This window comes from Macaca mulatta, chromosome 12 (assembly GCF_049350105.2).
Source record: "Macaca mulatta isolate MMU2019108-1 chromosome 12, T2T-MMU8v2.0, whole genome shotgun sequence".
Taxonomy (NCBI): domain Eukaryota; kingdom Metazoa; phylum Chordata; class Mammalia; order Primates; family Cercopithecidae; genus Macaca; species Macaca mulatta.
Window position 1 is genome coordinate 78,249,354 of NC_133417.1, and position 15,745 is coordinate 78,265,098.

General features: G+C 43.5%; 1 protein-coding gene across 2 annotated transcripts; it reads left to right on the forward strand.

Annotated features, from left to right (window-relative positions):
• Nucleotides 1-371: 371 nt before the first annotated feature.
• CDCA7 (cell division cycle associated 7) lies at nucleotides 372-15,129 on the forward strand. Of its 2 annotated transcripts, XM_001086843.4 has the most exons (10): nucleotides 591-750; nucleotides 4,471-4,596; nucleotides 5,014-5,250; nucleotides 9,023-9,259; nucleotides 9,617-9,694; nucleotides 10,641-10,835; nucleotides 11,302-11,442; nucleotides 12,134-12,283; nucleotides 12,980-13,116; nucleotides 13,779-15,129. In XM_001086843.4, exons 1-10 carry the CDS (start codon nucleotides 730-732, stop codon nucleotides 13,807-13,809), a joined length of 1,353 nt encoding a protein of 450 aa, XP_001086843.1. In that variant the 5' UTR covers nucleotides 591-729; the 3' UTR covers nucleotides 13,810-15,129. The 2 variants fall into 2 exon arrangements, with proteins under 2 accessions (XP_014965874.1, XP_001086843.1); XM_015110388.3 differs by lacking the exon at nucleotides 5,014-5,250 and having other exon boundaries at nucleotides 372-750.
• The last annotated feature ends 616 nt before the right edge of the window (nucleotides 15,130-15,745 follow it).

Here is a 15,745-nt window from a genome sequence, read left to right on the forward strand (position 1 = left end):
TGCGGCTTTTCTTCTACTTTGAAAACCACAAGTCTAATATAAAACAAGTCGGCTTCCTGTGCTTTTTGGAAAGAAAGATCAGGATTTAACTATTTTTATTGCTTCAGATAATGGTGTGGTTCCCAGATAAGAGGTTACATCCAGGGGCGGTGAATTGGATTATGAAGAGTGGAGTTCGTGCTGGATTCTATGAGTTTTTAAATCTTGTAAACCGCATGCAGCAATGAAAGTGGTAAAAGCCATGGTGCGTGACCCGCGCCACCCTCGCACTGCTCTCCTTTACCCCCGAGACTCCACTTTTCCTCCGCCACTACGAGAATTCATGCAAATCAGCCAGAAAACCCCGGGGCAATACGAACCATTTTCGCGCCACTCGCTCAGGACCGTACAGCTGCGTAAGGAGAGTGGTCTCTGTAGCCCCTAAAGCGCCCCTTTCTCAAAGGGATTTTAGGAGTAGCCAAGGCTATCCTTTTAGGTCAGAATATATAGGGAGGTCATGTTTTTTCCAGGGGATCACCTAATCTTGCGCCGAGTCTGGCCGTTACCACAGCTTTCAGGACCTGTGTCCCAACGCGGGAAAGACAGCCCGAGCCCCGCCCCTCCGGGCCCGGGTCGGCGTGCCCCGCCTGCAGGCCGCGCTGATGCTGCTCCTCCTGCTGTGGGACCGCTGACCGCGCTGCTGCTCCGCTCTCCCTGCTCCAAGCGCCGACCTGGGCACCCGCCACCAGCATGGACGCTCGCCGCGTGCCGGTGAGGGCTGGGCGGGCTAACCCGAGGGGCGGGCGCGGTGGGTGCTGGACGCAGGCGGGCGCGGGCCGACCCTCTCCAACTCCGCAGCCTAGCGCTGCCTTTCAACTGGTGGCCTGCCTAGGCGTTGCCCGCTTGGGCAAGCCCCCGATTTAGTGCACCTATAATAACTGAGGGCCATGGGGACGTTCCTGCGCGGCGTGCGCATCCGAAGTGCGGGCGGCGTGGAGACTTGAGTCGTTTGCAGGACGGCTGGCAGCGCTGGAAAGCCCTAGGCACGTGCGCCCGCCAAAGGCCGTACACCGGCCGGGAGGGCTGGCCGGTCCCGATTGTGCCTGCCGGGCAGAGCCGGCCTGCTTGCCCCCTAGGAGTTTGTCCTGCGGCGGCCCATCCTTTTTCCGCACACAACTCGGAGCCAGTGCGTGGCTCGCCGCGTCTATACCCACGCTAAGTGGGTGGCCCTTGGGCGCGCACCCCTCCCGGCAAAAGCCGCGTCCGTTTCTAACCGCTGAGGGCCAGTGCGTTGGATCGTTAAGGTCTTTCGAACCGGTCTCTTAGAACTTGGCTTGCGCACGCAGTGGGAAGCGACGGTAGTACCGGGCGGTGGTTAAGTGCATTTAAAGGGCTTGGTGGGCCAAACCGTTCGCCGACCATTTGCTCGTTTCCCACTTCCTCCACCCCCACCCCCAACCCCCAACCCCCAACCCTCTAGCCTTACTCTTAGCTGCAGGACGTTGCTCTGAATGGAACGTTACTTTTTGCTCTAACGGAAGCCAGAACGTAGGGTCGGGCTCCTGGAGAGGGTAGAAGAGTGGGGGTTGGGTGAAACGGAAGACAATGACACGTTTAAAATAAGTATCAGGGGTTTGGGACCCACGCGGGGGAGGACAGGTTCGCGGGGGTGGGTGCGATGAGGCGTGGTTTCAGGGCTGAGTGGCCGCCCCGGTGGAGCTGAGCATTGGCTTTTCGGATGTAGAAAACCATGTGTAGCTGGTCTTGGAACCTGACGTACCTGGGTTCAAATTTGAGTCACCATGGGACTTCAGTAATCCATTTCGCCTTCCTGAGCCTCAGTTTCCTCATTGGCTAAGTGAGAATAACGATAGCACCTATGTTGCAAAGAATTAAACCTGACCTGAAAGCGTACTTAACATAGTGCCTGGCACGAAAAACTACTATAAATGGTATTAGTTATTACCTGCCAAAGAAGTTCATCTCCATCTTGACTGTTTGCCTTGCTGCTCTTTTGTGGCTTTTCCTCCAAAGATACATTTGCCTGGTAAATAACTCTTGGCTTGTGCTGACTTGTTAAAACTCAGCATGTATTTCTCGGACAGCACCCAATAGAACGCCGCCTTTGAGGCTGTCTGGGGCCTCTGACTGCTTGCAGGTAGATTGATGAATAAAAGATGGTAATTCCTGCAGTAATGCGAGGAGTACTGCTGTTTCTGCCCCTGTGATCTTGCAGTCTATTACACCTTCCTGGGGCCTTCAATTTCCTTATCTGGAAAATGGGATCTGAGATCCTTTTCAGTTCCCAACATTCATTGTGTCCCAGGCTGGAGTGCAGTGGCACAATCACGGCTCACTGCAGCCTACCGGCCTCAAGCAGTCTTCCCACCTCAGCCTCCCAAGTAACTGGGACTACATGTGCGCACCGCCACACTCGGCTGATTTTTGTATTTTTAGTAGAAACGGAGATTCACCATGTTCCCCAGGCTGGTCTCAAACTCGTGGGCTCCAGTGATCCTCCCACCTTGGCTTCCCAAAGCGCTGGGATTACAGGTGTGCGCCACCCTCCTACACACACACCTAACCTTTATATTTAGTAGCTCTACCCTTTACACATTGTCCTGCCTTGTTAAAAAGGCAAAAGACAAAAACTTCCTAAGATGATTGAACAGAGTTTACTTAGGGGTATAGGGATGTTGGGAGTGCCCTCATGTATTTTCAAGAGACTGAAATGCATAATGTTAGGCAAAGAAGGAGGGCAACAGCGTTCTGGTCACCTGACATCTTACATCTTAGCATATTTTGTAGAATCTGTAGCAGAGCTTGCCCTTTCAAAGTTTTCAGTATAAGGAATCACTTCTGCTATTCCATGGCCCCATTTAAGAGAATAAAAATACAGGACCTAAAGCAACACTTAAGAAATCTCGTTAAATGTTAAGAAATGACAAACCGCTATCCTTTTTTACACAAGATAGATGCCAATTGCATTTTCTGAGAGCGGTGCCAGGCTGTTCAGTATTTATGAATGAATGAAGCATTTCTATATAAGTAATTTGCACTTTATAAAAGGACTTTTAAAAACTTAAGTCTTGTATAGCAAAGGGACAGCAGAAAGAGCTGAATGACAGCCTCAAGTAATAGAGTGCTAAAATGGAATCAGGTATCCCACCTGCATTTGGAGTGCTGTTTGACCTTTAACTTGGCTCCTTGTACCATCTGTTGAAGGGTGTGATGTATTTGCTTTTTAAAGACTTGTGTGGAAATCAGGATAGCCCTCTTGATTGGAATGGGGCCTGCTTGGAAGCCTGCCATCTTGAAGTAGAGGTCCTGCCCAGTTTTTGTAGTTTGTGAAATTAGCATCACAGTACATAGCCCAAAGCTTACAAAAAATACCTCATTAGCTTGATTTTGGCTGAGGGAGAAAATCTTTCTGCCATTTTGTACTTTTGAAATTTCCTTTTAGAAGTATAGTTTAATTTAAAAAAAAAAAACAGGTTGGGTTTTAGGAGTTTAGCATTAAAAACTCCTGTGGAGCTCAGTATAATGCTAAGAGCTGAAGATTAGGGGCTTATAAAGGTGGGTTGAGAGGTAGCTCTACAGATGTTTGAAAAAATTGATAAATGTCTTTATAATTTTCCTGCCAAGGGATCCCTTCTTAGAATTTGACCTGGTTTTGGCCGGGCGCGGTGGCTCACCCCGGTAATCCCAGCACTTTGGGAGGCTGAGGCGGGCGGATCTCTAGGTCAGGAGATCGAGACCATCCTGGCTAACACGGTGAAACTCCGTTTCTACTAAAAATACAAAAAATTAGCTGGGCGTGGTGGCGGACGCCTGTAGTCCCAGCTACTCGCCTGTAGTCCCAGCTACTCGGAGGGCTGAGGCAGGAGAATGGCATGAATCCAGGAGGCGGAGCTTGCAGTGAGCCAAGATCGCACCACTGCACCCCAGTCTGGGCAACAGAGCGAGCCTCTGTCTCCAAAAAAAAAAAAAAAAAAAAAAAGAATTTGACCTGGTTTTAAAGATTTTTGGGTCCAGGTACAGTGGCTAATGCCTGTAATCCAAGCACTTTGGGAGGCTCAGGTGAGAGGATCGCTTGAGTCCAGGAGTTTGAGGCCAACCTGGGCAACATAGCAAGACCCCATCTCTAAAAAAATAAAATAAGTTAGCTGGGCATGGTGGCACATGCCTGTAGTCCTGTCTACTCAGGAGGCTGAGACAGGAGGCTTGCTTGAGCTCAGGAGTTCCAGGTTGCAGTAAGCCATGATCTCACCACTGCGCTTTAGCCTGGATGACAGAGCGAGATCCTGCTTCTTACAAAAAGAAGAAAGAAAAGGTTTTTTGTAGCAGTTGACAAACTTCCTTTTCTATGTAGGGTATGATAAATGGACATATCTACTCTGTGCTCTTTGAACCTACTAAACCAAAAAAATGATGTCTTTAGTTAAATAAAGTAAGCATCATGCTTAATAGGGTTGCTATTTCCATTTGCAGCAGAAAGATCTCAGAGTAAAGAAGAACTTAAAGAAATTCAGATATGTGAAGTTGATTTCCATGGAAACCTCGTCATCCTCTGATGACAGTTGTGACAGCTTTGCTTCCGATAATTTTGCAAACACGGTAAGTGCTGCCTGAGAATAAACAGAATTGAGTCTGCAGTGCTCAAAATGCCCCAGATGCTTTGTGCGTGATTAAAACTGCTTGCTTTTTGCCTACATTTCTATACAGCCGTTATGAAAATACAGTATGCACTATAATTTCATTTCACTTTTTGCTGTGGTTCTAGGTAGTAATTGTTGGAGGTAGATTAGCTACTTATTCTATCCTTTTGAAATGTCGCCTAACCTAACATGCATGATGATTTGCCATAACAACTCAGAAATCATTTGTAAACCTCTGAACCATTTTTCTTTGTAACAAAAGCTGTTCTCTTGTAGTGCACTTGTAAATGTGATTTGCTCTCTGCACGGTTTATGGAAAATTGGTTCTTGAAAAAGAAAAAAAATGCACAACCACATTTATTTATTTATTTTACAGAAACCTAAATTCAGGTCAGATATCAGTGAAGAACTGGCAAATGTTTTTTATGAGGACTCTGATAATGAATCTTTCTGCGGCTTTTCAGAAAGTGAGGTGCAAGATGTATTAGACCATTGTGGATTTTTACAGAAACCAAGGCCAGATGTCACTAACGAACTGGCCAGTATTTTTCATGCCGACTCTGACGATGAATCCTTTTGCGGTTTCTCAGAGAGTGAGATACAAGATGGAATGGTGAGTTTGAGAATTTCACCAGTTTCAAGAAGTAAGATACATTTAGAGGCATGACATATTTTTAAAAAATTTTTTCTTACGATTTTGATTTTAGTCATGCCAACAGCCTTTGTTGACCTTTTTAAAATTTTGAGTATTTTCTTCATGTCTTAGAGCAGTGTTTACTAATGTAGCTGGACTTATAAATCATGAACATTTTGTAGGCTCTGAAAATTTGGAAACTGGTAAGATAAAATTGGCCAATCTCCAGATTTTCATTACCACAAAAATCCAGCCTAATCAGGAAGCACACTAGTCCTAAATATTATCTACATTTGCATTTAAGTTCAAGTGCCCAGCCCTAGTGCCTGTCATAGAGCAGACCTTTGATAAATGTTGGTCTCATAGTAGATCTGTGGCTGCATCTTGAAAACCTGTGATAACTTATGTGCAGGAGCGCCATTGCAGATAATGACATTGAGGGCCCTGCCTGCTGCTACTTTTGCTCCTTGGTTGGCTTTTCCTATGCACGCTACCTTCCTTTAACTGCTGCTGCCACTGTTGTGCTGTGCCTTGGTCCCACTCTTTCTGAGCGTACTGTTTAATTCTATGCACATTCTCTCATTCCAAAGACTTTCTCGACAAAGGAAGCAGTGCATTTACTGATAATCAGGTGCATGCTCTTCAACTCACTGGTCTGACATGGATCCACTGCCTGAGGATCATGGTTTGAGTAACATTGATACAAGTGGCAGTCTACCTGGCCAAGGAGTGTTTTGGTCCAAATCAGTGCTTACTGGAGTTTGTTGCAGAGGGGCCAGTCTGCAGATCTGCGTGTGACACAAACATTGTCAATAGCCTGAATAATTTCTGGGCAGTGTTTCAGTTCTTTGAAGATACTGTCATGATTAGTAAAATGCCAATTCATTATAATTGGTAGGAACTCATGAAAGGTTTTTGTTGTTTTGTACTCTCTAAATCCGTGGACACTAAAAGTACAAAAAGCTGTTTGTGGGCATGTAAGACTTTTTTGAGACAGGGTCTTGCACTGTCAATCAGGCTGGAGTAAGTGGTGCGATCATGGCTCACTGCAGCCTCCACCTCCTGGGCTTAAGTGATTCTCCCTCCTCAGCCTACCCAGTAACTGAGATTACAGGCATGTGCCACCCTGCCTGGGAACTTTAAAAAATTTTTTGTAGAGATGTGGGCTCACTTTGTTGCTCAGGCTGTTCTCGAACTCTTGGGCCCAAGCAATCCTTCCGTCTTGGCCTCCAAAAGTACTGGGATTACAGCCATGAGCCACTTTGCTGGCCTTAATAAATATTTTAGTGTTAAAACTGGGTCTTTATAGGTGAAATTCAGGGACTTTATGGGTGATATTTTTTCTTCTCTCTTTTTTTTTTACCTGCAACCATTACCACAGTCAATTTTGGAGTACCTTTATGACCCCGAAAAATGACTCTGTACCCATTAACAGTCACTCCTTATTCCTTCCCAACACCTCTAGCTCCTGGCAACCATCAGTCTGCTTTCTGCTGTCATAGATTAGCCTGTTGTGGATATTTCATATAAATTGAATCATGATATGTGGTCTTTTGCGACTGGCTTCTTTCACTTAGGATAATGATTTCAAGGTTTATTATGTTGTGGCATGTGTTAGTTCATTTTATTGCAGAATATTCTGTTGTGTAAATCAACCACATTTGATTTACCCATTCATCAGTTGATGGATAAGTGGGTTGTTTGCACTTTTTTGGCTATTATGAATAATGCTACTGTGAACATTCGTGTACAAGTTTTTGTGTAGATATATACTCTTAGGTATGTACATAGGAGTAGAATTGTGGTTCATGTAGTAACTGTTTAACCTTTTGAGAAATAGACAAAGTGGCTATACCAGTTTACATTCCTACCAGCAGTGTGTGAGGGTTACAATTTCTCCAAATTTTTGCTAATAGTTTTTTTAATTTTCCTTTTGCTTTTTTTTTTTTTTTTTTTGAGACAGAGTCTCACTCTGTCACCCAGGCTGGAGTACAGTGGCACAATTTTGGCTCACCACAATCTCCGCCTCCTGGGTTCAAGCGATTCTTGTGTCTCAGCCTCCAAGTAGCTGGGACTACAGGCGCGTGCCACCACACCCGACTAATTTTTTATATTTTTAGTAGAGACGGGGTTTTGCCGTCTTGGCCAGGCTGGTCTCGAACTCCTGACCTCAGGTGATCTGCCCATCTCAGCCTCCCAAAGTGCTGGGATTACAGATGTGAGCCACCATACCCGGCCTTCTTTTGCTTTTTAGCTCTACTATGAAGTGGTTGGTGTCTCATTATGTTTTGTGTGTGGGTTTTTTTGTTGTTGTTGTTTTGTTATTGTTTTTGTTTTTGTTTTTTTTGGAGACGGAGTCTTGCTCTGTAGCCCAGACTGGAGTGCAGTGGCATGATCTCAGCTCACCGCAACCTCCGCCTCCTGGGTTCAAGCGATTTTCTTGCCTCAGCCTCCCAAGTAACTGGGATTACAGGCGTGTGTCACTGTGCCTGGCTAATTTTTGTATTTTTAGTAGAGATGGGGTTTCACCATGCTGGCCAGGCTGGTGTCCAACTCCTGATGTCAGGTGATCTGCCTGCCCCGGCCTCCCAAAGCACTGGGATTATAGGCGTGAGCCACTGCGCCTGGCCTCTCATTGTGATTTTGATTTATATTACCCTATGGCTAATTTGGATAAATTTTTAATGATGAAAACCTATATTACTTTTGGAATCTGGAAATATTTTTATTTTGAGCTTCTGAAAGTAGATTAGAGAAGTACCTAGAGAAGTCAAATTTATAGACAGAAAATAGGATGATGGTTGCCAGGGGCGGAGGGAAAGAGGGAATGGGGAATTACTGTTTAATGGGTATGAGGGAGTTCTAGTTGGAGAAGATGATAACATTCTGGAGATGGATGGTGGTGATGGCTGCACAACAATGTGCATGTATTTAATGCCATTGACCTGTGCACTTAGAAATGGTTAACATGATAAATCTTACGTATATTTTATTATATGATTTTGTAAAGTAGAAAATTGAGATATGTTAATATAATTTAATATTGCCATCAACATTGAGGCCATATTTATAGGGGAACACATTTTTTTCCCCCCCTTTTTTTTTTTTTCCCTCAAGACAGGGTCTGGCTCTGTCACCCAGGCCTGGCGTACAGTAGCACGAACACGGCTCACTGAGCCTCTGCCACTTGGGTTCAAGCCATTCTCCCACCTCAGCCTTCCAAGTAGCTGGGACCACAGGCGTGCGCCACCATGCCCAGCTAATTTTTGTATTTTTTTTGGCAGAGATGGGGTTTCACCATGTTGCCCAGGCTGGTCTCGAACTCCTGGGCTCGAGTGTTTCACCCGCCTTGGCCTCCCAAAGTGCTGGGATTACAGATGTGAGCCACTGCACCCAGCCAGGAGAACACATTTGTTCTTGTCAGAATTCTTTTAAAATACATAAAGATCTGTTTTTAAAGAAATGAAAAGTAGGTGGTAGGAATTTTAACATTTAAAAAAAAGGCTCAGACCCACAGGCCTAGGGACTGTGAAAATAGCTTATAGCAGTGTGGTCCAGATAGGCTGCATGGAATTAAACTGCATTCTGTTGATTGTTGTACTCTTTGTAGTTCCTGATTTTGTTACCCAGAGGTGTCAATGTTCAGTTAAAATTCATTTCAGACAAGTGTCTCGTTCAGAAGGGACTTTGTAGTCATACTGATGAAGCTTGTCTGCTGATCAAGTCCTAATGACTCCATTGTTGTGATTAGAGGCTGCAGTCAGTTCGGGAAGGCTGTAGGACCCGCAGCCAGTGCAGGCACTCTGGACCTCTCAGGGTGGCGATGAAGTTTCCAGCACGAAGTACTAGGGGAGCAACCAACAAAAAAGCAGAGTCCCCCCAGCCCTCAGAGAATTCTGTGACTGATTCCAACTCCGATTCAGAAGATGAAAGTGGCATGAATTTTTTGGAGAAAAGGGCTTTAAATATAAAGCAAAACAAAGCAATGGTAGGTATCTGACTTTGTGTTAGAATTAATTTTTCCTCTCTAAGCGACTCATTGCTTAAATCTGTTCTATCACACAAAAAAGTTATTTTTTTCTGTTACATGAATAAAAAGTTACTTTTGTTTACCTGTGAAGTCTTCAATGTGTGCCTCAAAATGTGTTTCCTTCCCTGAACTCCTTTTTTGTAATCTGTTAAAGGCCTGGTTAAGTGTATAGGGGAAATCAGAAACTTTGAATGTGTCAACTTACTTTCAGATTTCAAACCAGGAGATGTACTTCAGTATTTTCAAGAAGTTAGTTGCTCATTTTCAGCAGTTATTCTAAGCCAATGATATCAGTTTAATTTTCTCCCTTTTTAGCTTGCAAAACTCATGTCTGAATTAGAAAGCTTCCCTGGCTCGTTCCCTGGAAGACATCCCCTCCCAGGCTCCGACTCAGTAAGTCCCAGTCCTTGTTTATATACAGTAGTGTTTTTGGCACACGTAAGGTAGATCTGTGTTGTATTTAAAAATCTAATTTCTTTATTTGTGTGGCCTTCTAGACAAACGAAGGGGACCTAGAGGAAACCCCCTGACAGATCTCTGGATGATCCTCCTTGAATCCTGGGTAGTTTGGTCTCTCCTTGCTGTGCTCCTGTGGCACTAAACCCCTTTTGATTGGTTATTTCTTTCCTTCCCAACTAGACTAAGCCCCTCACTAGGTAATTAGTCAACTAGACTAATTAGTCAACTAGACTAATTACCTGCCCTCATGGGCAGGTAATGGAGATCAAAAATTTTTTTCTCTTCTCCAGTGTGAGCACATTCCTCCTACATGGTAGATGTGCAATAGATGTTTTTAAAATTGGAGAATGAAAATAGAATAAGAAAATCACAATTTCTTATCAAGTCATAGCTGGGTATCATACAATTGCATTCTGAAGAATTCTACAACTCAGGGAGATTTGGTGTGTCTGCTGTGATAGAAAAGATTTCTTTTTCCTGCCTTCCCCTGAGGAAAGGAAAGATGGAAAGAGGGAAACCATACAGATATCCCTCTATTGTGCAATGTAGAAACTGAATGTGTTTCTACAGGGTCAAGAGACATCAGAGAAAACATTTTTTTTTAGAAGAGAAGATCATTTCTTACATCTTCATTAAGTAAAAGAATAAATAGCTCATCTCTCAAGTTGAAAGAAACTGGGCTTGGTGTTACAAAAGCAAAATAAAGATAGCCATATAGGTTTTAGGCTCATTTTGCCATGCATGATGTAAATGACAAAGAAAATGAAAAAATAGAGCTCTCTTTACTTAAAACATCCTTAAGGAGAAGGTATGAATTCCCCAAAGTACTACTTCTCTTTATTGTGGAATAAATGGATTCCCTTATGCGTGCTTTGTTTAGCAATCGAGGAGACCGCGAAGGCGTACATTCCCGGGTGTTGCTTCCAGGAGAAACCCCGAACGGAGAGCTCGTCCTCTTACCAGGTCAAGGTCCCGGATCCTCGGGTCCCTTGACGCTCTACCCATGGAGGAGGAGGAGGAAGAGGATAAGTACATGTTGGTGAGAAAGAGGAAGACCATGGATGGCTACATGAACGTGAGTTCTTTGCATTGGTACTTGCTCTTCTGATTCTCATCTTCAGTAGGCCTGGCATCGTACACAGCGCAGGTACACACACATCCTCAACACCAGGAGTTCCATAGTAAATGTTTTTCTCTAACCATTCACAATTGTAAACGTCACATAAGCTTACTTGGTAATTTTATTAGCAGGTGAGAATTGGGTTTTCTTCATCTCTTCTTAATTGCAGGCATCGTTTCCAAAATGTCCAGTTATGGCTACAGTAAGCATATGGCCAGTTTTTCTACCATTAGCTCTAGGAGAGATTTCCAGGTTGAAGTTCGTGAGAAGAAATTACAAGTCAAGTATCTGAGATTCAGAGCTGGGGAGAGCCAGTTTTGAATCTCTGTTTCATATTTGAATCTCTAGTTCTCAGTTTTGAATCTCTTTCAATCAGTTTTTCAGTTTTTAAGCTCTGTGTTTTGTATTCTTCGTGATGCAGGAAGATGACCTGCCCAGAAGTCGTCGCTCCAGATCATCCATGACCCTTCCGCATATAATTCGCCCAGTGGAAGAAATTACAGAGGAAGAGTTGGAGAACATCTGCAGCAACTCTCGAGAGAAGATATATAACCGTTCACTGGTGAGAGCCTCTCAATTACACCTGAGAATGTAAACATCTGTGAGAGGAAGAGAGCTTCTGTCCCTAAGTGTTGCCCAGGGTCTAAAGGGCTTAGCATGTGAAATCTGTGCCTATATGTTTTTTTCACACAAGGAAGGAAAAGTTTTAAGTATCCCTGGGATTTAGCCCTCTTTCACAGTGGAATTATCTGCTTAGTAAGTCTGTAGTCGTGGTAAATCTTTTCTCCTAATTTAGAAATCAATTCATTCAACATATATTTATTGCATATCTATTATGTGTGTATACATAGCTAGGTGCTGGGGTGTGGTGGTGCACCGAAGATAAAAATGGATTTGGGTAGGTTATTTTTTAATAAGACCTTTTCTTAAAGGAAAGTGGTTTTACCACACCAGGCCAAGTTTTATGTTTTTAGTGGAGATGGGGTTTTGCCATGTTGCCCAGGCTGGTCTCAAACTCCTTGGCTCAAGCGATCCACTCTCCTCAGCCTCCCAGAATGCTGGGATTACAGGTGTGAGCCACTGCACCTGGTTGAGTTATTTTTCATACCCTGGCATGTACATGTGTATACAGAGATTGACAGACAAAATGTAAGACTATACTACGAAGAGGGACATTCTGTAAATATGCCATTTTCTCTGTTAAAAAGCAGTGGCTTTTTGTTTTTTGTTTTTTCTTAATTGCTTATTTGTAGGGCTCTACTTGTCATCAATGCCGTCAGAAGACTATTGATACCAAAACAAACTGCAGAAACCCAGACTGCTGGGGCGTTCGAGGCCAGTTCTGCGGCCCCTGCCTTCGAAACCGTTATGGTGAAGAGGTCAGGGATGCTCTACTGGATCCGGTAGGTGCCTGCCAGGGGTTGGTCCTGTGGGCTTGAAGGTCAATCACAAACTGTGATGAGGCCAGAAAAAGGCATTGGTGAAGGGGTGGAGCCCTTTCTGTTACGGGATGCTCTTTTTTTTTTTTTTTTTTTAGATGGAGTCGCATTCTGTTGCCAGGCTGGAGTGCAGTGTTGTGATCTCAGCTCACTGCAACCTCTGCCTCCTGGGTTCAAGCGATTATCCTGCCTCAGCCTGCCAAGTAGCTGGGACTATAGGTGCAAGCCACCATACCCAGCTAATTTTTGTATTTTTAGTAGAGACGGGGTTTCACCACGTTGGCCAGGATGGTCTTGATCTCTTGACCTCGTGATCCACCCGCCTCAGCCTCCTAAAGTGCCGGGATTACAGGTTTGAGGCACCACCCCCATTCCAGGGTGCTCTTAATTCAGAACACAAATGAATTCAGAGTGATGGTGCTGCATAGGCATGAGCCGCTTCCACCATACTCAGGTCTGAACTGTCCCTGGGAAGTTGCTGCTCCATTTATTCCTGGTAGCTGCTTGTAACTTCCACTGCTGGAAGGAAGCATCAGGCATGACTAATGCATATTAATCATATAAATTTTTAACCGTAAAGAAGGGGTTAAATGTAATGTAGATAAGTTGGTGGGGAGGTAAGGTTTAACTGAATTGTGCCGTTTGACAATCCTCCTTCAGAACTGGCGTTGCCCGCCTTGTCGAGGAATCTGCAACTGCAGTTTCTGCCGGCAGCGAGATGGACGGTGTGCGACTGGGGTCCTTGTGTATTTAGCCAAATACCATGGCTTTGGGAATGTGCATGCCTACTTGAAAAGGTAGTGGGTGTTTTTTTTCTCTTCCACATCCGAATCTTATATTCATTTATATCTTAATGAAAAGATGACAGATGTCGGCCGGGCGCGGTGGCTCAAGCCTGTAATCCCAGCACTTTGGGAGGCCGAGACGGGCGGATCACGAGGTCAGGAGATCCAGACCATCCTGGCTAACACAGTGAAACCCCGTCTCTACTAAAAATACAAAAACTTAGCCGGGCGAGGTGGCAGGCGCCTGTAGTCCCAGCTACTCGGGAGGCTGAGGCAGGAGAATGGCGTGAACCCGGGAGGCGGAGCTTGCAGTGAGCTGAGATCCGGCCACTGCACTCCAGCCTGGGTGACAGAGCGAGACTCCGTCTCCAAAAAAAAAAAAAAAAAAAAAGATGACAGATGTCAGAAGAGTGGTTATGTCTGGCGGGGTGGAGACTGACTGGAAAGGGGCACGCAGGAACGGATGAGAACGTTTTCTGTCTTCACTTAGGTGGTGGTAACCCAGGTGGGTGGGTGTGTATGAAAAAGTCAGATTATATACTTGAAGATGTGTACACTTGACCATAGTGATGTTACAACACAACAAAAATGTTTTTAAAAATGAATTAGGCTTTCAAAAGAGAATTCTTTGGTTGAAAACTATGTCCTGACACGTTTCCTTTTGTCTTTCACAGCCTGAAACAGGAATTTGAAATGCAGGCATAATATCTGGAAAATTTGCTGCCTGCCTTCTACTTCTCAAATCTTTCTTATAAAAGTTTCCAATTTTTTCACTGAAACCTGAGTTAAGAATCTTGATGATCAGCCTGTTTCCTAAGAAACTCCAATCAAGTTAATCTTAGTAGACATGTGTTTCTGGAGCATCACGGAAGGTATATTACTAGTTACACTTTGCCCTCCTGCAGTTTCTTCTCTGTTCCCAACCCCCATCTCATAGCATCCCCCTCTATTTCCAATGCCCCTCTCCAACCACTTAGTTTTTGAATTTCTTTTAAATTACAGTTTTATGAAAGCATATTTTATTTACTTGGTGTTGAAATAGCCCTCATAAAACCTAAGCACTTGGAAACACAATAAAAGTATTAACTAACTAGATCTATTGAATTTCAGAGAAGAACCTTCTAACTTGTTTACACAAAAACAAGTATGATTTAGCATTCATACTAGTTGAAATTTTTAATATAATCAAGGCACAAAAGTCTTAAAACCATGTGGAAAAATTAGGTAATTATTGCAGATTGATGCCTCTCAATCCCATGTATTGCGCTTATGTTACAAGTTGTTATCACAGTTGAGACTTAATTTCTCCTAATTTCTTCTGCCTGAAGGGTAAGTGGTGCGTCCAGCTTACACAATCATGATTCAAAGGTTGGTGGGCAATGTAATACTTTAAAAGTATGATGGAAGAGCTATCTGGAAATTATGAGTAGGCTGAATTTTCGGTACAAAACTTTAGTATAATTGTAGTTTGCAAAGTTTATTTCAGTTCACATGTAAGGTATTGGAAATAAATTCTTGGACAATTTTGCATGGAAACTTGATATTAAAAACTAGTCAGTGGTTCTTTGCAGTTTCTTGAAAATTTATAAACCAGGCACAAGGTTCAATTTAGATTTTAAGCACTTTTATAACAATGAGAAGTGCCTTTTTGGAGATGTAACTTTCCGCAGTTTGTTAATCTGACATCTCTGCCAGTCGAGTTTCTGGGCAGATTTCCTGTGTCAGTGTTCCCACTCCTTGTTGCATTAATCAAGTTATTTGGTAAAGGCGGAATCTAAGTGTTTGTATGTCCCAATTTACTTGCATGTGTAAGCCATTGCTGTGCCATTCAATGTTTGATGTGTAATTGGACCTTGAATCGATAAGTGTAAATACAGCTTTTGATTTGTGATGCTTTTATACAAAAGTTTATTTTAATAATAAAATGTTTGTTCTAACTTGTCTGCTTTTTTAAAAATAATCTTACTGTACTTCTAATTTTTTTCTCATATTTAAATAAAAGGCCATTTCCACCTTTTCTAAAAATGTCTGCCTTTTGACTGAAGTTTCTGAAGTTCTAAGGTCAGCTTATTTGGAAGGACCTCACTAGGTGACAGGACTGATACCTATGATCAGAAAATGGGCTGAGATCACCACAGTGCCTGATAGAAAACAATACGTGCCCATGAAGTTTTGTAGTGTTTTCCTTTGTGTTGTGCTTTGCAATCCCTGGCTTACTTTTATCAACCATTCAAACATACATTAAATGCATGCTGTACATTGAGGCTTGTTCCAGGACTGTGAGAATCAAAACAAAGGCATGATCTAAAAGCTCTCATAGCCCAGTGCTTTTTTTATTATTTTTTGTAGAGACAGGTCTTCTGTGTTGCTCAGGCTGGTTTCAAACTTCTAGACTCAAGTGATCCTTCTGTCTCGGCCTCCCAAAGTGCTAAGATTACAGGCAAGAGCCACCACCACACTGGCTGTCCAATTCTTTAGACCAGGGGTTGGCAAACTATAGCCTGTGGGCTACATGCTGCTGCAGCCTTTATTCATATGGCATATGAACTAAGTATTTTTTTTTTTCATTTGTAAAGGGTTGTTAGATAAGCAGAGACAGTATGGTTCACAAAACCTAAGATATTTACAACCTGGCACTTTA